This window comes from Acomys minous, assembly GCF_964271855.1.
Source record: "Acomys minous genome assembly, chromosome: 8".
NCBI lineage: Eukaryota > Metazoa > Chordata > Mammalia > Rodentia > Muridae > Acomys > Acomys minous.
The window spans coordinates 88,255,695-88,281,216 of record NC_140489.1 but is presented as its reverse complement, the minus strand read 5'-3'; the positions used below and the strand labels follow the sequence as shown (position 1 = coordinate 88,281,216).

At 48.8% G+C, this 25,522-nt stretch overlaps 1 protein-coding gene across 3 annotated transcripts in view; it reads left to right on the top strand.

Annotated features, from left to right (window-relative positions):
- The window catches only part of ASAP2 (ArfGAP with SH3 domain, ankyrin repeat and PH domain 2), a 151,601-nt gene that overhangs the window by 69,360 nt on the left and 56,719 nt on the right, over positions 1–25,522 (top strand). For all 3 annotated transcript variants that reach the window (XM_084792180.1, XM_084792179.1, XM_084792181.1), the window contains exons 3-7: positions 876–1,021; positions 14,404–14,478; positions 16,154–16,203; positions 18,989–19,118; positions 21,734–21,819. In XM_084792180.1, coding sequence (XP_084648306.1) covers positions 876–1,021; positions 14,404–14,478; positions 16,154–16,203; positions 18,989–19,118; positions 21,734–21,819 — 487 coding nt within the window. The remainder of the gene's footprint in view (positions 1–875; positions 1,022–14,403; positions 14,479–16,153; positions 16,204–18,988; positions 19,119–21,733; positions 21,820–25,522) is intronic.

The following is a 25,522-nucleotide window of genomic DNA, read 5'->3' as shown; positions in this document are numbered from 1 at the left end:
CTGGCCCTTCTGGGCATAATCTCGATCTTCTGGATGGGTGCCGCCACTGAGCTTGGAGGCCCGAGGGTTAGGGCTTCTTACTCTTTAGGGTGCTCTCTTGAGTCTGGTGGTAAACGAATGACAGAGTTTGCTCTTTCTGTTCAACCCATGAGCATGTGGCCTTACATTCATGATGTGACCGAGTACAGCCTGGCCTCCTCACCTAAGCAGGCCCAATGGAAGAGAGCAGGCCTATGTGACAGTTTCAGTGTGACGTGTAAGTGGAGGAGAGAGGAGGGACAAACCCAGACACCCAGGTCACAGGACAGTGTTTAGGGGATAAGTGGATTGAGCGAGTGGGAGCTGGGGAGGGAGGGTCCTGGGCAGAGGAGACCCAGAGCAGAGACTGAGGACCAAGCTGGCCCCTGTTGTCCAGTCAAGGCTTCAGAGAGCATCATAGCCCCACTGCAAGGAGGCGACAGTGGTGTGTATCTCTGGTTGATGTCCTGAACTTTATTGGGGGAGAAGTTGGAGTCTTCTGCTGCATTTCTAAGGTAGGTGGGTGGGGCTGGGGCCCATTCTTAGAGCAGCAGCTAGTGCCATGGTCAGACTGAGGAGGAGTCTGGGGAACCCTGGGGTGATGGGGTATCTGTGAGAAACTTCTGGTGTGCTGTAGCCGGGGGAGCCTGACGGGACACTGTCTCTCATGTCAGCTACTGTTTCTTTGGGCACAGTGGTTTCATCTTGGGCTAGTAATGGTATTTCTGTGCGCATAACCTGACTTCTCTTCAGTGTTTATTCTGAGGGCGTTCTCCGTGTTCTGGGCTTATTTTGTGACTGAACAGGACCTGACTGCTGGATAGGTCTATTAACAGCCCCTCCGCTTGCTCTTGCAGCACACGTGGAGAACGAGGAACAGTACACCCAGGCTCTGGAGAAGTTCGGTGGCAACTGCGTGTGCAGAGATGACCCAGACTTAGGAAGCGCGTTTCTGAAGTTCTCTGTGTTCACCAAGGAGTTGACGGCACTCTTCAAAAATCTGGTCAGTGCCCACTGTGTGTGCAGTTACAGTGTGTGTATGATGCCTGCCGTGCTCCTGCTGAGAAGACCACCTGACAGCTGGCCAGGATGGCTCATTCTTCAGCTCCCATGGAACCTAAAATAATTTCACTTTATATGTATATTCACAGTGGGTAAATTTGGAACAAAGTTTATAGTTGTAATTCACTCCCCCCCCCCCAATATGGCTTAAATTTAACTTGGCACTTTAAACTCTCAGGTGCAGAATGGAATCTTATTTAAGGACCCCCGGCTTTAGCTTCTAGTAGTTTTAGAACTGTAGATTAGTGTGTTCTAGGTGATAGCTAGTATTTTTTTTTTTATTCCTGTAAAGAGGCTCCATGATCAAAGCAACTTATACAAGAAAGAGGTCATTGGGGGCTGGCTTACAGTCTGAGAGGTTAAAGTTCATGACGCTCATGACGAGGAGCATGACAATAGGCAGGTAGGCATGGTGCTGGGACAATAGTTGATAGATGCACCACATTGGGGGGGGGCAGTTAGTGGGAGAGAGGGGGGAGGGAGCGAGCGCTAGCTAGAGCTACCTGGGAATAGTGTGGGCTTTTAAAAGCTCAGAGCCCAAAATAAATAAATAAATAAATAAATAAATAAATAAGTAAATAAATAAATAAAAATAAAATAAAATCTCAGAGCCCATCCCCAGTAACGCACCACCTCCAACAAGGCCACACCCTCTAATCCTTCCCATACAGATCTTCCAACTGGGACCAAGCACTCAAATATACCAGTCTATGGGGGCTGTTCTCATTCAAGCCACCACGTGATAGCAGACATCCAGATTGGTAATATCCAATGAATATAGTTCAGACTTAGGAAGCAAGGTAACCTATACTCAAAAGACACATAGAAACCACCATGTATGTTTAAAGACTTTCAGGACTGAGGGAAAAGCCTTGGGAGCTGATAGAAACAGAGTGGATGCCTGTGGCCAGAGCTTGGGAGCATGCGGGTGGGTCAGACGATGCTTGCGCTTGGTGGCTCAGTGCTGTGGAACAGGATTCTGAAGAAGCAGGAGAGAGGGCTGTTTGTGATCCCGCCCTGGTGGGTGGTTGTTTCCCCAACTGTGATGGGCCCTGGAGATCTCCCCAGCATTTCCTTCCTGTTTTTCTCTCCCAGCTTTCTTGTAAAGGCTCCAGAAAGCCAGGTCAGGACTTAGTCAAGCGCTCTGTGGAGGTCACAGGCAGCAAAGTGTTTTCAATTCTCCTCTCAGCTCATGACAAGTGAAGACACGCTCGTCATGGAGGTGGCGGCGGGGGCTGGTCTGTGAGGCGCAGGCAGTGGGCAGGAAGCAGGGAATGTAGTTGGAGTTTATGACAGGAAGGGCAGAGAGCAGGACTGTGGTGATGGCTCCCCTCGCTGTCTTCACTTTAAAAACACTTGCTTACAAACAGCTGCCACTGTGCTTAGGTTTGCTTGCTTCCTTGCTTGCTGCTTTGTTTTAACTTGAATGAACTTGAAACCTCTTGGCATTCTGATAAAGTCCGTCACTCTTTGCCCCAAACATGGGTAGATTGCATGCTGCTTCTTGGAGCTCACTCCCCACCCCCTCCCTTACCCCCCTACCTCCTATCCCCACCCCCCACCCCCCCACCCCCCACCCCAATGTGAGGGAGGATTGTTGCAGACTTTGGTAGTGGGTGGCTCAAAAAGGAAGAAAGGGCCTTCTTACAGAACTCAGGGTAAAGCTCTCTAGATGTTGACACTGCGGGGTTCTCTAGGGAAAAGTCACTGTGCTTCCAGAACGCCCAGCCCCTCAGGGCCAAGTGGTCAGTCAGCTTCTTAATGTTTCACTTTTGAGTAAAAATAAGCATCCTCGAGAATGAGAGAGTAAGCTGGGCTGGTCGTGGTGGCGCACACCTGTAATCCCAGCACTCAGGAGGCAGAGGCAGGTGTATCTCTATGAGTTCGAGGCCAGCCTGGTCTACAAAGCGAATCCAGGACAGCCAGGGCTGTTATACAGAGAAATTCTGTCTTGAAAAACAAAACAGAAAAAGAAAAGAGAGCAGCGTGCTGGACTCAGCTGGAGATGTTGGAGGCAGGTGGGGAGGAACTTGCACTCTCGCCCCGCATCCCCAGACAACTAGCTTTTGAAACGTTTGCTCACGCATCTCTGACTTCCTCAGCTAGCTTTTATATATAGACTAAAACCAGCTAGAAGCTTTCCTGCATTTTAGTTCATTTAATCCTTATACCAATCCTGTGAGTTGAGTCAGATTCACACCCGCTGTGTATAGATTGGATAATGAAGGTCCCAGATAGTATACAGAACTGAAATCTCTCTGTGGAGTGCCAGAGGGCGTGGCCACTTTGGAGTGTGTGCTGCTAATAAAGAAAGGCCACCTGCAACATTCCACACCTTAGAGTCTGGAGTTACCCCTGCCGGCAGTTGCACAGCTAGCCCAAACAGCTCCTCTCCCGTCTTTTATTTTCTGTCAAAGCAGAGAGGAGGACAGGGCAGGACCTAGAATGCTATGTGTGGGACAGTGCTCACCATACTGTGGTGTGTACCATTTACAGTACTTGGGGGAAAAAAATTACTGAGTCCAGTTGCTATCAGACTTTGGGCAGAGTGGAAGTCTCGGAGGGTAGGACGTGGTGAACATCCATGGTGTGGCAAGTGTGGGCATTAAAGATGCTCTTGTTTCCTTTGCTTCTGGTGGCTGCAGTGCCCAAGAGCTTGTTCCCACCTCATGACGTGGGGTGCATAAGCTAAGTGATTTATGGGGCCCTAGCTGGTGAGGGACTGAGTTGAGATTCAAAATGAGGCCTTACAACCTAGACTCGTGGGGCTTTCCACCGTTGACATCCAACGGTGCTTGCTGGCACTTAGAGGGACAGAATGACAGAACATGAGAGAAAGCAATGCAGGGTAGAGCGCATTGGTCAGAGCCCAGCTACCCAGCACCTGGGCGGTCTGTTGGAGTTGTGTTGACCCAGGATTACAGTGAACCTGGCCTTGGCATCTTTGAGGACCTGCCCCTTGCTTTAAATTTTAAAGCTTTCACTTCGGAGAATGTCAATTGTTGGTTTTACTTTCTAGCAAAGATAAAGACAGAGAAAAATCGTCTTCTTTGAGCCTAAATTAGCACTCTTAGGCATGGTGTGGATGCTGTCAACCATAGGAATGCTGAGCTACAGCTCCTGAGCTGACTGCGGGAGAACTCACTTATTGGAGGGATATATTTTCTTTCTTTTCATCTGTCTGTCTGTCTGTCTGTCTATCTTTTCTTTCTTCTTTCTATCTATCTATCTATCTATCTATCTATCTATCTATCTATCTAACGTCCTGATTGATTGCAGTTCCCTCCCCTCCTCTTTTTCACTCTCTCCTCCCCTCCCCCCTCTCTCCCCCATCTTCCCATCCCTTACTCCTCAGAGAAGTGGAGGCTTTCAGTGGGTACCAGCCAGCCTTGGCATACATATCAAGTTGAGGTAGAACTAGGCACATCTTCTATTGAGGTTAGACAAGGCAGCCCAGTTAGGGGAAAGGGATTCAAAGGCAGGCAACAGAGTCAGAGACAGCCCCTGCTCCAGTTGTTAGGGGACACACATGAGAACCAAGCTGCACATCTGTTACATACATGTAGGGGGCCTAGGTCAGTCCAATGCATGCTCTTTGGTTGGTGGTTCCGATTCTGTGAGCCCCTATGGGCCCAGGTTAGTTGACTTCTCAACTGGTCCAGGTGTCCTTGACTTCTCTGGCTCCTTCAATCCTTTCTCCCCCTCTTCCACAGGATTCCCCAAGCTCCATATAATGTTTGCATGTTGGTCTCAGCATCTGCTGTTTCCCCCAGCTGCTGGGTGAAGCCTCTCAGAAGTCAGTTATGCTAGGTTCCTGTCTACAAGTATAGCAGAGTATCATTAATAGTGTCAGGGGTTGGCTCTCTCTCTCATAGGATAGGTCTCAAGTTGGGCCAGTCATTGGTTGGCCATTTCCTCAATTTCTGTTCCATCTTATAGACAGGACAAATTTTGCTCAACTATGTTCATAGCAACTTTATTCGTAAGAGCCAGAAATTGGAAACAACCTAGATGTTCCTTCAACTGAAGAATGGATAAGAGATTGTGGTGCATTTACACAATGGAATACCGCTCAGCTATTAAAAGTGAGGCTATCATAAAATTAGCAAGCAAATGGATGGAACTAGAAAAGATCATCCTGATGAGGTAACCCAGGCCCAGAAAGACACACCTGGTGTATACTCACTTATAAGTGGATATTAGGCATATAGCACAGGATAACCATGCTATAATCCACAGACCCAAAGAAGCAAAGTAACAAGGAGGACCCAAGGGAGGATGCTTATTTCACTCAGAAGGGGAAATCAAATGGACACCTGAGGTAGATGGAGGGAGGGAACTGGATGGGGAGCACAATAGAAGGGATCAAATGTGAGGAGGACTGAGGGAGAGAGAACTGGGGAAGAGAACTGAAATCTCTCCACCGGGGGATGGTGGTGGGGAGCTATGGGGTAGGCCAGAAATCTAGGATGAGGGAAACTCCCAGGAACCTTTGAGGGTGACCCTAAGACTCCTAGCAACAGGGGATATGGGACCTGAAATGACCTCCCATAACCAGGCAAGATGTCCAATGGAGGGGTGGGGATACCACCCCACCCGCAAAACCTTCAGCCCAAAATCCCAAAATGTATCCTGCCTGTTGTGGAGGGCGGGGGTGGGGGGAGGAGAGGTATATTTTCAAAGTCTTTTTTTTTTTTTTGGGTCACACCTGTTCCATCTCATGTTTTCAAGGTCTTCTCTTTGATCTCCCACAGACATTTAAAAAGCAGCTCAGAATAGATGAGACTCAGTTCCACCTCTTTCCAGAAAGAGTAATAATTACCACCTGTCTGTGTAAGGCCCAGAAGGATGGATGCTTCTAAAGCCGTGGCAACAGATCCAGGGAAGGCTGACTTAGTATGAAATGAGATTTTCTTCCTAACGGGTGAGACTGTCACCCTTAAAAGGCCTGAGCAGTCGAGCAGAATAAAGGGAGAAACCAGGCAGCTTCAAATCTAACACTGTGACATTAAACAGGTTATAAAGACAGCCTGGGTTCTTAGACTCTTCCCCCCTCTCAGATGCACATGAGAGTCCTTGAGAGGGTTTTTTTTTTTTTTTTTTTCCTGAGGACTCATTCTGTCAAGAGAAGGGACATTTAAATGACAAGCTTCAAACCAGGACTGACTTCTGCCAGGTCAGCTGTAGATAAATGTTCTCATCTCTGATTGTAGAGAATGGGACGTAGACAAGGCCTCCATAGTCACAGAACCTGCTCAAGTGAAAACCGGAGCCCACCAGAACAGGAGCGAGGGAGGCGGGGGCCGAGGGGCTGAGGGTGGAGTTGTGATGTGTGGGACCCCCATCCCCCTGAGGCATTTCCATTCTGGGAATTCACCAAACATCTTGTCCCTTTATCATCAGTGCTCTAGGTGGCTGCCTGGAGTTGGAGGACAGCGCAGCTATGAGTGAAGCCGGCTACTAAGCTGTTTGGATGAGCGGCAGCGAGTAGCTTTAGTATATGATGTGCCTGGCAGCTTCTCCTCCCTCTCACCTGGCACAAGGGCATCCCACTTCACCTACCTTTGCCTCCTGAATGCTGGCATTAAAGGTCTGCACCACTATGGCGGAGTCCGAGAAAGTGGGAAACACTGTTGTGGGAGGGGTAGGCTACCTAGGCCCCCTGGCACAGAGAGAGAAGAGCTGAGATGAGTCCTAGGAGCAGGCTGGGCACTTGCTGTACATAAGCTGGTGCTCTGTGGGCCAGCGAGTTCCACGGTACCCATCTTTTATGAGCACCTACTGTGTGCTTTGCAGGCCACTAGCAGTTCCCAGAGTCCTAGGAGCCTTATGTACTATCCCTTTCTTAAACTGGTGGGAAAGTCGCCAGTGCATTTTTGGCAGCTAGTTTCATTTTGATCTTTTAGTTTGTGTTAAATACTCTGGATCAGTGTGGGCTTCCTCTCTCCCTTTTAATTAAATAAATTTATCAACATGCCGCTGCCGCCGCCAAAGAGACAGGATAGCAGGTATCTGCCCGGAGCACCCCCAACGCTGTGTGTGTGTGTGTGTGTGTGTGTGTGTGTGTGTGTGTGTGTATGCATGCATGTTGTGTGCATGCATGCGCATGTGTTTTAGATAGACTAAGGCACCAGCATCCATTGCCCAGGGGAGTGTCCTATACCAAGAACAAAAGCGGGCCAGATAGTATTGCTTTGGAAGTTTCCCGTACCTGTGCTGGCCACCCATGCATGCCAGGGGATCAGTCATAAGGGAGCGTGATGGAGATGGCGCCAGGCTGGCTTGTCCCACATCAGTCAGGTGTGAGTCCTCTTACTCTGCAAGGGCTAGGATGCTTTGAACTGTTCTCAGTGTGAAACCATAACAAAAACTCTGACTTTATGGGTGTCCGCCCAGCCCTACTCATTCCTAATTGTGTGAATTGGGGGACAAGGCGAATGCTCTAAATCCCTGTTCCCATATCTCTCAGGATGATTGTGATGGTTAAACGCCCCTGTGCCATTTGGTGCTAGATTCAGCTGTTTCTTCTCCAGTTTTTTTTTTTTTTCTTAGATGCCTATTCTTTCAGACAAGCATCTTTGGGAAGGAGCACAGAGAAGCATGTCTGCATAGAGAATAGAGTCCAGCGAGTGCACTTCTGCCCAGGGCCTTTGTGTCGTTAGCCATTCCCTCTGCCAGGAGCGTTCTTCTACCAGACTCTCATGGTTCTCTGCCTTGTGTACTTCAAACTTGGCTTATATATTATTATCTTGTAAGAAGGGCATCCTGACCACCTTAGACCTTGTCCCAGGCATGATCAAAGCCATCATCACTTGTAGTATTGGTTGGTAGTCATGCCTAAACTGGAGGCAACTTGAAAGTCTGTCAGCAGCAGGCTGCACCAGTTGTGGTGTGTCCGTACACTGGGGTAGACCTTAGCATTAAGGAGGAAGGGACCATGGGTAGATGTAGATACATTAGCGTGAGTGAATCCCAAGGAAATGATGCTCAAGGGGCCAGATGGCAAGGGGTGCATACTAAAAATTGCTGGGAGATGGAAGCGTTTGTTTGTTGTCAGGACCAGGTGAGAAGAGTTGCCTGGAGACCAGGAGTGAACACAAAGCAGCTTTGGGAGATGCCTGGCATTATAGGTGGGATGTTGGCATGATTTCAAGGGTGTTATAACCTTCATTTCATCCCATAACACATTTTTAAATGTGTGTGGTTTGTGGTATGAGTTACACCTCAGTAGGCCTGCATAGTAAATTTTGCACCATGGTCTGAAAGTATTGGCATTCAGAAAAGCTTCTGCACTGATGGAAATGGCTAGGCTGTGAGCCCCAGGAGGAACTTGGGGCCCAGCTGTGCAAATGTGGAGAGGCACAGGCAGTTGGTACCCATTCTGTAGGGCAGTACACCATGCCATCTCTTAGCGCCACATTGCACATGCATTTTAGATCTTGGGCCCAGAGATAGGTGGCTGTCTGGGGTGGGGCATGGGCAGGTGAGACACTGCTTTGTGGGCCAAGGTATGAGGTGGAAAGAGCTACAGGTACGGAGTTTCAAGGCCAAAAAGTAAAACTAGTTAGGATGGGAGTCTTGTAAAGGTGGTGTGGGCAGATACAGTGCCACACACTTCCAGTTAGTAGTTCTTGGCCTTTCCTTGCTGCGTGCCTGCCTTGCTGGCCCACCCATTTTATTTATACTTAAGAGATAGATTATATAGGCTTTTGCCTCCAATTGACTCATCTTGTCCAAATGAACTCAGGAAAGACTGGAAGAGGGGAAGACAAAGGCATGGGGGCTGTTATTTTAAAAGATTGTCTATGACTAACAATAGTAACAGCCTTGATGAAGTGGTCTTTGTGTTCAAGCAATGCCTTTGCTTCCTGTTTCAAAGGCATTTTACAATACTAGTTTACAGTGCAGAAGAATGTTTTCAGTCATCGCCTGAGGTTAAGTCAACCCTCGCCTCAGTGTTTGGGCCAAGGTGTTCATCTCTGCCCAGAAAAACTTGGCGGTCGAGCATTAGATTGAGGAAACAGGCCTCTACAGAAGCAGGCTGTCCTTTAATGAGAATGATAAAGGGGTGGAGCTTGTGTCCCCAAGGGGTTGGAGGTCATGTGCTCAAGCACATGGAGCTTGGGGGGGGGCATTAATGGATAGAAAAGGGGAATTTTGTGGTGGAAGATTCCATCTGCAGATCTCTTTGCTCCGGCAGTCTCAAAGCTGTCAGTTCCAGAGGAAATTGGTGTGTGGGTCGTTATCAGGAGGTTCCCGGATCCTAACCCTTCCCCAGCAAAGATGTTATCATGGTGTTAGCGTCCCTCCAGGAGCTTCTCCGCTTAGCTGAGGCTTTTGGGTTGGTGGCCCCATTTTGAATCCATGCAGCAACGGCTTTGGACTTGTTGGCTTTCCTGCCAGCACACATGGAGGCTGAGGCAGAGCATGAGGTTCCCAAGTGAAGCCACTGATGGAGGCTGTTATTTCTACAGTTCCTTTTTGATTTTTAACTTTTGTTTATTTTATTCCTATGTGCCGTGCTCACTTGTGGGTACCTGAGGAGACTGGGCAGTGGCTCCTCCTGGAGGGAGCTGGAGTCATCTGATGTGGGTGCTGGGCACTGTTGGGTGCTCTGCAAGAACAGTATGTGGTGTTGCTAACTATCCCTCTAGCGCAGTTCCTCCTTCCAGCAGGCAACATAAGCATCCTTTTCCATATCATAAGAACTACCTGTGTAAACAAGTTAGTACTTTCTGGAACCTTCCTAAAGCTGAGCTGTTTGCTGTACCTAGGTTTAGGGGTGACCTCCACCCCATTGCTCTAATAGTTAATCTCCCTAGCTCTAGTCAATACCGATCTGCCTTTGGACTCTATTATTATAACTTAATTTTGATTAAAAAAAAACCATTATTTTATTATTTCTGTCAACTTGGCTGACCCTAAGAAGAATACCCTGTGACTAGAGCCCAGACTCCTTTGGCAGGCCTGGCACCCATGCTTCCCAGTAGCTGGCATGGCTGTCCCTCTGCCATGGCTGCCTGCAACTGTGGCGGCAGGTCAGCCCACCTTACGTGCCCTCCCATTCACTTGGGGCACTACTTTCTAGTCCCATAGGAAGTCAGAGTTCTATCTTGTGTTTAAAGCTGGTTTCCCAGGCCATGGTCAACGAAAGCTTCTTTCGTTTCCAGATATAAGTGGCTGAGAAATCCCCCTTTGGGCTCATGGATGCTCCAGAAGTGTGACAGGCAGCTGTCCTCTCTGTAAAGCTGAGTACCTGGGCCTGACTCTGTCTCTGCTGTCTTCACCACCTATTCCTTCTGTACCCATTTCTTCCCCTGGCACTACTTGGAGCTATGTGTACCTTGTGTGCACAGGTCTTCACTGTTGTGAAACCCTCAGGGTTTCGCTATGTAGCCCTGACAATCCTGGAACTCGCTCTGTGTAGACCAGGCTAGCCTCGAACTCATAGAGATCTGCCTGCCTCTGTCTCCCGAGTACTGGGATTAAAGGCATGAGCCCCAACTGCCCAGCCACTGTTATAATACTTAAATGTTCCTTCACAGGGGACTATGTGCCTGTCCTCAGCCCATAGCCTAAGACACTCTTAAACAAATGAAGATAAAAGCACACCAATGGAGTGTGTGTGTGTGTGTGTGTGTGTGTGTGTGTGTGTGTGTGTGTGTAGCTACAGGTTGCTCATACTTTTCTATTTCCTAGAGACTTTGCCTGTCTCTTCCTGGTTTTGCCTTGATAAGTCTACTATCAACATCAACCTACCTTCCTTCCTGTTTTGTTTGTTGTTTTTTATTTTTTGTTTGTTTCTTGAGACAGACCTTGAACTTGCGTATAGCCAGGATGACCTTAAACTATTGACCCTTTTGCCCCTACCTCCTGAGTTCTAGAAAAGTATCTGGTACTATGCCTGGTTTATGCAGTGTTGGGAATTGAACCCAGGGCTCTGTACATGCTAGGCAAACACTCTACTAAGTGAGCTATACCCCAAACCCAGAGTTTATAATCCTTGCTTTGAGTGTATGTTTTTATTCTCTTAGTTGTTTGCAAAGTAGACTGAAAAAAAAAAAAACTGATGGATGGATTGATGAGTTTACATACATATATTTGTTGTATTATAGTTGACTAGTTTTTTGTTTGTTTTTATTGTTGTTGCTGTCTGTTATTGTGAGGCAGGCTCTTGCTAAATAACCCACACTGGCTTTGAACTTGGGATCTTCCTATCTCAGCCTCTAGTGTGCTGGGGTTACAGACATGTGCTACCACACCTGCATTTGATTTAGAAGTAGCAGTGTAGTTCGCTCTATAACTGAAGCCTTAGGTCCCAGATGGTCAGAGCAAGCTTGTTGATTTGTCCCATGGGTATTGCCTCACTCTCAGACCACACCCCTGCTGGGAGCCACACAGTGGTGGAGGGGGGGCACATGAGAGGTAGCATGGATGGTTTTTAGGACATACAGGATGCAGGCAGGGCCTACCAAGAGCCAGAAGAAGTTCAGAACTGGGACTGCCTAGGGAGAGAGTGATGGAAAAGGGGAATGGTCACTTGCTACTGGGAAAGGTGGCATTTGAGTCCTGTCAGGAGGGAAATAGCTTTGCACTGTGAGGACAAGTGAGGACATTGCAGTCAGGGGATGGATTGAGGACAAGCACTGGACCAGGGAAACAGTTGAGAACACCAAAGGGGAAGATGAAAATGGAAGATGAGGTGCATTGACCGGGAGGTCAGTTCCCTCACGCACAAATAAGCAGTTAAGTATCTCTTAGCAACACGGTCCCAGGTAAACCTGGGAAGGTGACGAAGGACTTGGGGCAGCCAGGGCCTAGAAGCCTGTGGCAGGGAGCAAGAGACTAAGTGCCGAGGCAAGGAGATGGGGCGCCAAGGCACTGGGTGGCAGGACATGGTTGTGGTTGTGGAAGTGGCTGGCAGGCAGAGTGCTTGGCATAGCGTGGCTGTGTGGTGCAGAGCAGAGAGGTGTTGGGACTACCTCCTGGTGGAGCAGCTGACAGTGGAGGGTGGGGGTAACAGGAGCAAGGATGGCTGTGTAGTCAAGAGCACCCCAGGTGTCTGCCTTGTTCCTTGACCTTGCAGGAGGGAGGGAGGGAGGGAGGGAGAGCCTCTGCAGAGCTCCTTGTTTCTGCCCGGGGTCTTCCTGTCGGTTCACAATGGAAACCCAGGTGCCATTGCTCAGATTACTCACAGGCAAAGACTGGCTTGTTACCATCATCCACAGACCTCACTTTCAATCGAAGAGTTGATCTGTTAAGCTTAATCACAAGTCACAGCAGATTGCAGTGTGCCTTGGGCTGATGCCAGGCCCGTGACAAATGCCGACTTACTTAATCCTAAAGCAGTGGTGTCTTACTTAGGGTTTCTATTGCTGTGAAGAGACACCGAGACCACGGCAACTTTTATCAAGGAAAACATGTACTTGATTCTGGCTCATAGTTTCAGATTTAGTCCGTTGTCATCATGGTGGGAAGCCTGGTGGCACACAGGCAGGCACGGCGCTGGAGAAGGAGCCGGAGTTCTACATCTCGATCCACAAGCAGAAGAAGGAGATGGTGTGCCACGCTGGGCATAGATTGAGCATAGAGGACCTCAAAGCCCGCCTCCACAGTGACACACTTCCTCCAAGGCGACGCCTCCTAATAGTGCTACTCCCTGTGTGCCAAACAGTCAAACACATGAGTCTGTGGGGCCATTCCTATTCAAAACACTACAAACAGTTACTAAAAAAAAATCATTTTGGAAATGACAGTCATTAATGAAGCCAAATCACACATTTGGCAGTGTGATTTTTGATGCCAGCACCATTGCACACTTTTGCAATTGCAGTATTGTTCAAATGAGTTCCTGTTTTACTCGAAAACGCATGTGCTGAGGGCTCAGGACATGGCTTAGCGGGTTAAGATGCCTGCAGCCAGCCAAGGCTAAGGCTTGAGTTTATTAATCCCCAGGACCTGTAGAAGGGAAGAAGTGGTGCCCATAAGTTGTCCTCTGACCCTCACATGCTTGCTCTGGCATCCGTACACACAATAATTAAGATTTTGTGTGCTGATATTACTGTCTAGTAACTACATTTCAAATTATCTTTTCTTTTTTGTTTTGTTTTGCTTTTTGAGATGGGGATCTCACTATGTAGACCTGTCTGTCCTGGAACTCACAGAGATCCACCTGTCTCTGACTCCCTAGGACTGAGATTAAAGGCGTGCACAAAAGGCGTGCGCTAACCAAGCCCAGTTATGGTCCAGATTGTCTTTTTAAATGATGCGTATGTTTTATCTCTCCATTCGAGATAACTACACTGAAATTACCTCCACTAAGGTTGGGCATGAATGCAGAAACGCCTCCATTCTTTCCCCTGTCTCTGTGACGTAGACACGGGACCTGCTGCCATAGTCTGGCACTGGTCATGCTGATGGCGGGGTAGGCTGAGCCCGGGGAGGGAGGAAGTGGGTCTCGGTCTAATTTTCCACATGGGGAAGGCATCTTGGGGTTCAGGGCTTGCATCTGTGCTTCCAGGCTGGAGCTTGGCTGGTCCCACTTAGCTCACATTGGAGGTGGCCTTGCAGCACCTCTGCTTGCCTGTAGTGAACCCCGAGTGTGTCAGGAGGGTTTGATTAAGTAAGACTCACTCTTTGGTGACAACTAAAGACAACATTTCTGGCTTCTTGCTGCAGGGAAAGTGGGGGTCTGGCTCCCCAGCTCCTGCCCTTTCTTTCTTCAGCTTTCTCCGTTTTCCAGGTGCAGACATATGCACACTCACCCAGACACTCACAACCACGGCACAGTCATACTTACAGCCTCTCCCTCTTACACGCGTTGACACACAGCCCTCCTTTTCTCTCTAACCCCCCACGCTCGTTTCTTCACCCACATGCCTTCTTAGCAGACAGAAGCCTCTGATCTGCCTTCCTCTTAGTCCCATGTTGGGAGCTTGCTGGCTCGGGCCACACACAGCTCTGAGTGGGCCTACGACAGCATCAATCGGAAGTAGGTTGTACCCTTTTGTTCCAGGCTTTTGACTGATTGATTCTCCTATTGATCCATGTTTCTCAGATAGGTTTAGGTTTTACTCATTGTCATAACTTTTTACGACTTAGCGTAGAAGGTTCTTACTGTGGAAGCATACGGATCCAGGTCTTTAATTAGCAATGTGCTCACCTCTGAAACAAAGTGAGTGTGGGTGAGAAAGGCCCCCACACCATGCTAGCCAGGTGTCCCAGGAAGGTAAATTATCCCCAATGTCCCTCCCAACCCTTGTTATCTTTGCTTTGGATGAGAGAGGAAGCTGAACATCTCTTCTGTTTTCTTTTCGTTTTTAGATTCAGAACATGAACAACATCATCTCGTTCCCTTTGGACAGTTTGCTGAAAGGAGACTTGAAGGGAGTAAAAGGGGTACGAGCAGAGTCCTGGTGTTCTGACGTCATGGGAATCACAGCAGTGTTGGCTGTCACCCCACTCACCACATGAGGCCACAGGGATGGCATCTGCTTTGTTTCCTTTGACATTCTGATGTCACCTTATGTGGGAGACGGGGGAGGGAGGCTGTGATGAGCCCTTGAGGGAGGAGGGTGTGGTGGTGTGTGTGGGGGGGGGAGGGGGAAGAGCCAGTTGAGGGCTCCCTTGGCCTGACAGGAGCGGTGGGATCTAGTGTCGTTGCTGCTATGTTGCTGATCTACTCCGAGGAAAGGATCTTAAGAAGGATAGAATGCCTATAAGCAAATGCACCAACCACGTGCCTGCCTGCCACTGGATGCTGGCGGTTTGGACAGGTCTGGACACTTAGACCACTGAGGCCTCAGTGACAGCAGGAACTATTATTAGTTCTCGGGGCTGGACAGATGTTTGGCTGGGTCTTTGCGTGTGCATGTGAATTTTGGGCCTCATTCAGGCACATCTGGAAGTGTGTCTGGCCCATCTTGGGGACCTCTGCCTAGACCTCCTGGTGTGCCCCTTGCAAAGCTTGCCAAGGAGAGAGCTATTAGGACAACATTACTTGTTTTCCCTGTAGAGGCAGGAAATCAGGTCAGCTGATTTACCAGGAGAAAAACAAAAACCAAAACCAAGTCCTTTGAGGTTGCCTTTCACAGAGTTGGAAGCATGGATCCACACCATGTGCCGGGCTGTCAGGAGCAGGAGGGCAGCTTCACAAAAATCCTTCTGTGGCTGCTGGAAACACAAAAATTAAACACAGGAAAGAATCCTGTTGAAGGGAACAGAACTGTGTGGGAATCTTTTGATAGATTTGAAGGCCTTAGTAATTTTTTTTTCTAATAGCCAAGCCTTATTAGAAATCATGAATTGTGACTGGGCAGTGGTGGCGCACGCCTATAATCCCAGCGCTTGGGAGTCAGAGGCACGTGGATCCCTATAAGTTTGAGGCCAGCCTGGTCTATAGTTTGAGTTCCAGGACAGCCAAAGCTACACAGAGAAACGCTGTCTCAAAAAAACAAAACAAAACAAAACAATAACAACAACAAAAATATATGAATCTGCCAGGTGTGGTGGCGCACGCCTTTAATCCCAGCACCTGGGAGACAAAGGCAGGAGGATCCCCATGAGTCCGAGGCCAGCCTAGTGCACAAAGGGAGTCCAGGACAGCCAGGACTACAAGGAGAAACCTTGTCTTGGAAAACAAGCAAACAAACAAAAAATATGAATCTTAAGTTCTAAACAAAGAAGTGCAGAAGGAAAGCCCAGGGAAGCAGGAGACTAAGGCACAGTGGAAATGACATGGGTGGCAGGCACGCTGTATGGCCTGCGTGCGTGTGTGCGTGCGTGCGTGCGTGCGTGTGTGTGTGTGTGTGTGTGTGTGTGTGTTGTATTTAAAATAATAGGTATTTTAAGGTGAGAAAGAAGGAAAAAGAAGGCTGGCTGGCCACCCCTCCCCTAGTTTATCAAAGGTATCTGGCTTCCCCCCCTCCCCCTTCTGGCTTTATTTTTTATAGGATCCCACACATGATTTCCTTCAGAGGCTGTTGCCTGTGCAGAACCAGTCTAGGCCTCAGGATGTTTGTTTTGCACAGAAGTTAATGACTAGTTAAACTTATTCTCCGCCCTCTGTTGACAGGACCTGAAGAAACCCTTTGATAAAGCTTGGAAGGACTATGAAACGAAAATGTGAGTGCTTTCATTTTTTTTTTTCTTTAATGTAGTAATTTGAGATTTCAGTTTTAAATCAGGTTTCTGTGGCTTGAAGGGATTGTCTGAATGATCCTAAGGCAGGAAAAGAATTTGCCTAAAGCCGAGTTGCCACGGCTCACAATGACAGGTGTCTGTCTCCATATCCGTTGCCTACGTTCAGGGATGCTGCCTTCTTCCAGTAAGGCCTGTGGTGCCTTGGTGGTTATTGAGCAGTATTTTACACTGTGCCTTCCTGATTCATTAAACAAGTGACCCTCTGGAGCTGGGGAGCTGGCTCTGTAATCACTGACCATGTGATGTAAAGACCCAAGTTTGAATCTCCAGACCCCACATAAAAAGCCAGACACAGTAGTGCGTGTCTGTAACCGCAGTGCACCTGGGGTCAGATGGGAGGCGGAGACAGGAGAATTCCTGCAAGTTTATGGGCCAGGTAGCCCATACATTACACAGTGGCAAACCAAAGACTCTGTCTCAAACAAGCCAGGAAGCAACTGGCACCTGAGATTGCCTTCTGACCTCCACATGCCTGCTAGGATACACACACAACCTCAGTGACACAGAGAGACAGCCACACCTCCACACACAAAGTCTGTTTGTTTCTAGTGTGCTCCTAGCTCTGGGTCCCTGCTTCTCTGAAATACCAGCTCTCTTGTTTGTAGGACTGCAAGTGCCTTCTTCCTCAGTTGTACTTGGTTTCTTGGTTGCTAGGAGCGGCCCAGTGACTCTGAGACCTGAGCCATCGTCAGCTGAAGGCCAGTCCGCTCCTGGCCAGCGGCAGGCAGTCAGAGCATTTCTCATCGGTTTCTCCCGTGGAAGGCAGGAAGAGTCAGACGAGCTAGAAAAAGCTAGTGAGCGGGATGGGGGTGGAGGACCCTGAAGGCTTCCAGTTATTTAAATACTGGAGGACTAGGCAATTCTTTTAAATGCCACAGGTTTACTTTGTAATCTCTCAGGGGGCTGGAGGCGTTCCTGAGTGGAAAGAAATGTTCCTGTGGAACCATCTGTGCAGGGAGGAGGGATAGGAAGGGAATCGCTTCACATGTGACTCTTAAGTATTTTAGCTGGGTGACTTTTTCTAAGCTACCGTGGGATTTTTTTTTCTTCCTTCCATTAATGAGGTGGCACACTTTGTCACTTGTGGCAATGTTACATTTCTGTCTGGAAGTTGCCTGGATCTCAGGGCTGGGGTTTCACTGGTGCCATCCACTCAAACACTCAGCTGGCACCGCTTGAAACTGGGGTGCCTGGAAGGTCTGTTTAACCCAGAGAGACCCCCAGCCGTCCTCCCCGCCCTCTCAGCCCCTGCCCGCTGTGGTGCGTCCAGAGGCATAAGCAGGGATAGGCGTTGCTCCTGCTGCTTGCTGGAGGCTGCCACCTGTCTTACCCCGCAAGGGGGTCTCAGCAGAGGTATAACTTCTGTCCAGCTGGACCTGTGCATATTTCCTCCCCTCAGGAACTCGTTTAGAGCTGTGGGTGCTTGGAGCAGGACATAATGACTGCCGAGGACACTGTGAGGAGAGAGGCCTGCCTCTGCTTGTGAAGGGAAAGAGCGGGGAGAGAAGGCATCGCATAATCTAAGATGAAGCTTTTGCCTGCACGGCGTAAGGGCAGAATGAGCTAGAATGTCAGAGTCTGGTGTGAGGGGGCAGAGCCTTTTAAACTCAAAGCAATCCTAGGATCCAGCAAAAAGCTTAAAACAAACAAACAAACAAACAAACAAAAAATCCAAAAAACCATGAACCCTCTATCTCAAGAGGCCTTGTCATGTGTAATAATAGCTAGGTTTAATATGTCTTCAGGACTCCTTGGCAGCAGCTCTGAACTGAATATTTAGATACATGGCCAGCAACTGTAGAATTGTATGAGGAGTCCAGGGGCTGTAGTACCCCACGGTCACAGTTCCACTGAGTTCACTGAACAGTGTCCCTGCCAAGTGGCCTCCTGGTTCTTCACACTCTTGTCTCCTTCACCTTATTGGGTTTACCCTGTGTGCCCAGAAAAAAGAGTGAAGGACTGATGACAGACAGACAGACAGACAGACAGACAGACACACACACACACACACACACACACACACACACACACACACTCACTCTACCCCTTCTGTGATGGGGAACCCTCAAGTAGCTGGTTAATCATCAAACAACTTTTAAAGAAAATGCCAGCTGTGTCCCCATGTGCCACCTGAGGCTTGGCCTTTAGATCCAGAGCTTTCTATGGCTGATGTGACTCTGTGACTCTTTTTCCCTTGGTTTTTCCCTTGGTGGTGGTCTAGGCATGCACCCAACTGGTCAGTTTATACTCAAACTGTACACGTGACATTTAGGGAATGTAGCTCAGCATGAAGTGGCCGTGGAAAGGGCCACGAAGGGCAAATGATGGCAGGATGCTGCAGTGACAAGCACTGTGGAAGCTGGAGTAACATGTGGCTTCAGTAAACGTGGCGTGGAGGGTGCTAGTGAGGCCTCAGAGAGAGGCTGGCGATCAGGCGCAAAGGCACGTGTGTGGGCCTTCCCTCTCCTCAGCCACGGATCAGACCCAGCGGGTGCTTAAGGCAGTATCTGTTGAGTAAGTGGTGGGAAGGCCACGCCTGACGTGTTTTTATGACAACAGGCAGTTTGCTTTCTGTGAGGGTCAAGAAGTTGGCTGCTCTAAAGAATGCGTTGAGCATTGTCTCTGCGGATGACTGTGAGGCCTGTCTGGTGGGGAGCACTGTGCAGAAAGTCCTGTCCACTTACCCTTGCTCTTTCTTCACACATAGAACCAAAATAGAAAAGGAGAAAAAGGAACACGCCAAGCTCCATGGGATGATCCGTACTGAAATCAGCGGGGCTGAAATTGCAGAGGAGATGGAAAAGGAAAGACGGTTCTTCCAACTGCAGATGTGTGAGGTAGGACATTGTGAGTGGAAGGCCACGCGGTACAGGATGCAGACCTCTTCTCCAACGGGGTCTTCTCTGCTCAGACTCGTGGCTTTGGCTTTGGCGGCAGTACCAGGGCACTGGGCCACATTGCTCTACTAAAGGTTTGTTGCATTAGAGGAATTGTGCGTGGGTTTAGGTCAGTCTAACACCAGCCTTTATTAAAGGAAGAGGGAGGACTGCTGACCTGACTCAGAAGTTAAGAGCACTTGCTGCTGAGTCATGAGGACCTGAGTCTGGGTCCCTGCATCCTGGCCAGGCTGCCCACAGTTCCTGTAATTCCAGCTCCACGGGCTCTGACACCCTCTTTGGGTCTCTGGATAGACATGAGACACACAAACACACACACACACACACACACACACACACACACACATACACACACACACAGATTTGAGGATCTTTTTTTCTTTTCTTCTTCTTCTTTTGTTTTTTTTTTTGTTTTGTTTGTTTTTTGTTTGTTTGTTTTGGTTTTTCGAGACAAGGTTTCTCTGTGTAGCCTTGACTGTCCTGGACTCCCTTTGTAGACCAGGCTGGCCTCGAACTCAGAGCGATCCACATGCCTCTGCCTCCCAAGTGCTGGGATTAAAGGCGTGTGCCACCACGCCCGGCCCTTTTTTTTTTTTTTAATAGAAGAGAGAATAAAGAATGTCCTTTCTGCCTTCCATACTTCCTCACAGGCTTTGGCTAGATACTTATTCTTTGGCGCTTGTAAGAGTTCCTATTGTAGCTGGGCGCAGTGCCACACACCTGTAATCCCAGCACTAGGGAGGCAGAGGCAAGTGGATCGCTGTGAGTTTGAGGCCAGCCTGTCTATATAGTAAGTCCAGGACAGCCAGGACTACATGGAGAAACCCTGTCTCAAAACAAAACAAAACAAACAAACAAAAACTCCAAAAAACAACAATCTAAGAGTTCCTATTGCCCCTATGGGGTCAGTGAAAGGGAGGAGTGAAGAGACGGCCTGAAAACACTCATGACACTGCACAGCATCCGTGGTACCCAGTTCCCAGAATCACCTGCCCCTGGGTTCTTGTCCTGTGGCGAGTGTCTTGGAGAAGGACAAATGGGAGTGACACCAGGGGTCTTTATATCAAGATCAGAGACCACAAAATGTGCAGGCCTCTGTGGTTTTGTGCCTTACTGTGAATGAAAATGGCCCTGTGTCTCCCTCCCCAGCCCAGTGGCACTTGTTACACCCTCTTAAACCAGGCACTATTAAAAAAAAAAAGCCATTGTAAACCTTCCTTCCTATTCATTTCTGTACGTTTTTCTGATTGTCTTTTAGAATAAGTTCCGGTAAGTATAATTTCCGGGTCAGAGAGGTTACATGCACATTTTAAGTCTTGATATGTTGCCAAGCATTTTATTAACGATGGTATCATTCTGGCCCATTGCCAGACATCCAATTGACAGTGAATAACTATCACAAGGGAAGGAGAAGAGAACACAGAGGCAGTTCTTACAGAGGGAATACAATTTGTTGTTAGGGTTTCAGAGTGGCTTCCTGTCCCCACCCCCCTGGCTTGCACAGCTAGCCTAGGAGAGTTCCTGGACTTGGGCTCATTCTGAGAGACAGACAGTTGGCAGCTCATGGGGCTCGGCTCGAGTTAGCAGGGTTTCCTGAGCCATCCTGTCATGAGGAGGAGATGTGCTCAGGATTCTTATACCACGACCTCACGGCAAGGGCAAAGGGGGATTATAGAGAGAGTTCTTGTTCTGTGTACTTTCAGGAAGGAACCGATGCGTTTCATAATGCCTGCTAAGCGGGCCTTAGTGGATTCTCTGGGTTAGAAGTGGCTTTGATAAACTTGAATTAAAAGTCACCTTTTTAGCACTCATACTTAGGGAACTGGTTTCGGACAGGGCCATGGTAACAGAGTCTCTGCTGCTGGTTTCTAGCGGTTGGCACTGAAGACAGTGAGCTGACAGAGAAAGGGCATGAAGCTGGGCGAGGCGGCACATAGCTACCGTTGATCTCAGTTCCAGGACAGCCGGGACTACGCAGAGAGACAGTGTCTCAAATGAAACACAGCGGGGCCTGGCTAGAAGAACCAGGGAGGTCCTAGCTAGTTAGAAACTCGCGCTCACTCCAGGCACCCTCCTTCCATGCAACCAGGACGAGCTCGGCCTGGCTGGATGTGGCAGAGCATCTAGTTAAAGAGGTAGCTCTTAAACATGGAATTACCCGGCCGTCGTAACCATTTAGTCATGTATGCAGAAGGAACCCAGCATCTGTCTACTACAAGCCCTGGCCAGTCTACAAGCTGTTAAAGAAGAGGGAGTGAGTCTTGAACGGGCGTGTGGCTCACTTGGGAGTGTGCACACCATGGACCGTACAAGGCCCTGGCGTCAGCCCTGTGTAAGCCAGGTGTGGTGCTGCACACCTGGAGTCCCGGCACTTTGGGAGGCGGAATCAAGAGGATCAGAAATTCAAGGTCCTCCCTGACTGTGTGTTGAGCTCAAGGCTAGCCTGGGCTACAGGAGAGCCTGCTTCAGAAGAAATCCCTATTGTCCTCAGAAGCTCATGCTAAGCTCCTGTCTGCTCTTCTTTTTCTCAACATCCTCTCCTCATTTCTCAACAGTACCTGCTGAAGGTCAATGAAATCAAGGTTAAAAAGGGAGTGGATTTGCTTCAGAATCTGATCAAGTACTTCCACGCCCAGTGCAAGTAAGTGGCCCTTCTTTATGGTGGCTTTCGAATGCTCCTCCGCAAATGGCCTCTCCCGGCGGATTGCCTTGTGTTGAGGGAATAAACAGTCACTTGGAAATTACCACAGGAGGGTTGAGGATGTAGCTCAGTGGTAGATCTTGACTGACGTGTGGGGATCCAGATTCAACCCCCAGAACTGCAGAGAAAGGGAAAGGAAGGAAGAAATTACAATGGGCTGGGGCTAGGGATATGCCTTTGTGGAGTGTTTGCCTAGCATGCAGGGGTGGGGTGGGTGGCTGGGGTGTGTCTTGGGTTTAATTACCCACAGCACATAAAGCCATGTGGTGGTGCTTGCCCACAAGCCAGGTGCTCTTAGGAGGGAGAGGCAGAAGGATCAGAAGTTTAAGGTCATCCTTGGCTATATAGAGACCAGCCTGGACTACATGAGACCCTGTGAATGAATGAATGAATGAATGAATGAATGAATGACCATGGCAGGAAAGAAAGATGTGCTCCAGACACAACACAGATGAACCTTGACTATGTAGAGGGATGGAAGCTAGAGACACAAGATCACATTGCATGACTTCGTGTTTGCCAGGTCAGGAGTTAAAGCACAGTTATTGTCAGAAAGCAGCTTAACCCTTACCATAGAAAAGGAAGAGACAGGGCCTGACAGTTCGTGGGTGTGCGCTTGCTTTTGGAGGCAGCAAAATGTATGTTTTGGAATTGGTGCTGGTTGCACTGCCCCGTCACTATTCTGAAGCCCACGGCGCTGTACACTTCCAAAGAACATCTTATGGCTTGAGAATTATGTCTCAATAAAGAATAGAAGTATATGTACAGTATTTTAAAATCGACAATAATTGTCATGCTTTTTTTTTTTTTTTTTGGTTAGAGAGGCTAACGTGCTTGATCTGGCACATGATCTCAGAGGTTTTTGTTGTTTTTGAAAGAGAGGGGAAATGGTGTTGATTTGTGTATTATATTAAAACAATACCTTCCTAAGTTGCTGGTCCTAGAAAGTCAGTAGGAAAGAAAGAAAACCTTCATGATCTGGGTCCTTAGCTTTGCTCTCTGGATGTCAGCCTTCCACCTGGCTCCTGGCTCTGGCTCGGGCCCTGGGCGCTGGCATACGCACACACCTATGGCTCCTGTTCTTACTCCCCGGCAGTCTTTGATGGAGTGTTTGATTATGTAAGCCTTTATGAAAGTGCTGAGATAAAGGGATATGGCTGGGGAGATGGACTTGGGAATTGAGTGGTTGCCAACGTTTTCTGAAGACTGGAGAGATGACTCAGCTGTTATGAGCACCAGCTGCTCGTCCAGTGGATTCAGGTTGGATTGCCAACACCTACATAGCAGCCCACAACCGTTTGTGACTCCGGTTCATGGGATCCAACTCCTCTTCTGACCTCCGAGGGCTCCTGCAGGCATGTGATGCACATATATACACTCAGGCACACACACACATACACACATACACATAAAGTTAAACAAATACATTTGGTAGGTATTCTCCTCTGACGAAATAAGCCAGTTCGAGCTAAATTAAAGTATATAAAGGCAGGTTTATTGGGAGCAGAGAAAGCATGCGCAGAGAGGGAGGACGGAGAGCTAAAATGTAGTGAAAAGCCTCTGGGGGAGAGGAAGCCCTGGGCCGGAAAGCTTAGGTATGGACTGAGGAATGCTGGGAGAACCTGGAGGCTAAGTTGGCTTTGGTATCTTAAATAGGCACCTCAGCTGCTTGTCCTGGGTCTGAATTCCAACATTTTTAAAAAAGAGTGGCCTCGGACAGTGGACTATTGCCATAGGGAAGTCAGGGACGAGGTAGCATGGCTGGGCTGGTCACAGCTGAAATGCGAAGTGTGAAGTGGTTTGAAAAATCTTTCAGAGGCCAAGTTGTCACACCCGTCTGTTTACCTTCCCTGAATGGGCCTTGCCTGGGGCTGGTGTCGCTGCCCACACCTTGTTCCTTCCCTGGAATGTCGGCACAAGTCCTCTAGCTTCTCCTGGGCCTCCGTCCCAGCTCAGTTCCTGAGCAGCAGCCTCTGCGAGCCTCCCAGACGCCATCTTCATTCATTGCCACGTCCAGGGGTGCTGCATGGGCCAGCCACGGCTGCGCAGCAGGGCCTGTGTGCTCACCCCAGGGTACATAGCTGCTTATGCTCTGTGGCTGGGGTGACTTCACGCTTCCCTTCCCTCAGCTGTGAGCAGGTGAGCATTTGCTGGGGAAGACTGGCACCGTGTCAGGAAGACTTGGGATTTCTAGAACTTTCAAGGTGGTCTCCCTGACAGCTGTTCTGTCCGCCCCGTAACCTGGCTGCCAGGCTGTGTAGGAAGTGGGTGGCTTCCTTGGCTGAGTTTTTATTTTTAGGAAGAAGTTATTCTCAGATTTCCTTTTTCTTCTTTATTTTGCACAAACTATTAGTTGGGTAGCAACAGGCCACTTGTGGAAAGTGAATTACTTGACCTTTTATGGGCACAAGCTCAATAACCTTCTAAAATATGACTTCTCCTGTTTCCTCCTTGGATGGGGGCGTGTGTGTGTGTGTGTGTGTGTGTGTGTGTGTGTGTGTGTGTGTGTGTGTGTGTAGGGGGCGTGTTGTGTCCTTGCATTGCTTAATTCATTCTTGGGAGATAAAATAAAACCCGAGAGGCTTGGCTCGTGGGCCCTGGGAACCCAAAGCTGTGTATGTCTGCATGCTATGCTGTGAAGCCCTTCAACTTCCTCCTCAGATATCCTGGTCCCTAGCCTCACAGCTGCCTCACCACAGCTGTCTTCTATGAGTGTGAGGAGCCTCCAGGTGGCATCCAGATCCTTTGGGCAACTTCCTTGCACCTTAATTTTGCTTCTGAAATTCTTTTGTGCTTGTTACATTTTGTAGCTTTTTTTTTTGGGGTTTTGTTTTTGAAGCACTTTGAAGGACACATCCTGGTTTTTCATTTTGTGTAAAGGTGGCACTTGCATCTCTGAAGGATGCTGTTCGGTAATAGAACCAGAAGTAGGGCAGCCTTTGAAACAGTAACTAAAAGAGGCAGTTGCTCTCAGAGGTGGCCGTGTGTGTTGAGTTGCCTCGCGTTTTGAGTGCGTACCGCTCGCTCAGAGCCATGATGGACTTGGGATATTGCATTGATGAGGCTTGGAAACCAGAGCTCTGGAGTTTACTTTCATGTCGGGAAAGGGTGGGTGACATGGCCAGATCCTCAACAGGGGAGGTATGCCTGTCCTGGCGTGGTGGTAGAGTGAGCGTGAGGCGCTTGGCACAGTGTGTAAGGTCCAGGAAAGGACCAAAGATTACATCTGAATAATTCTGTTTCCAAGGCTGGAAAGTCTGGTTAAACCAGCTAGAAAATGTCTAATGGGAGGAGAACAAAGCCTGATTTGGTAACAGTGATGCTAAAAGCCCTTTGAAGCTTGGAAAAACGCTAACAGGCTTTTGGGGGGGAAATTCACGAGGGACACGTACCTATGGGTGTCACAGTGACACAGAGGTCGCTGAAGCAACCCGTGGGGTCCCTTACTTTGAAGCTGCTGTGATGCCAGGTATGGTATCCTTCACAAGGAGGACACAGACGGGTGTGAGTTTTGAAAGTGAGAGTATAAGATCTACATCTTCAGGCCAAGTCTGTACCACAGATCTGAGTACACTCTCCAGGAAGCTTGTGTGTGCGCGCACGAACGTGAGCCAGGTCCCTGAGTCCTGGGCTGCACTCTTGC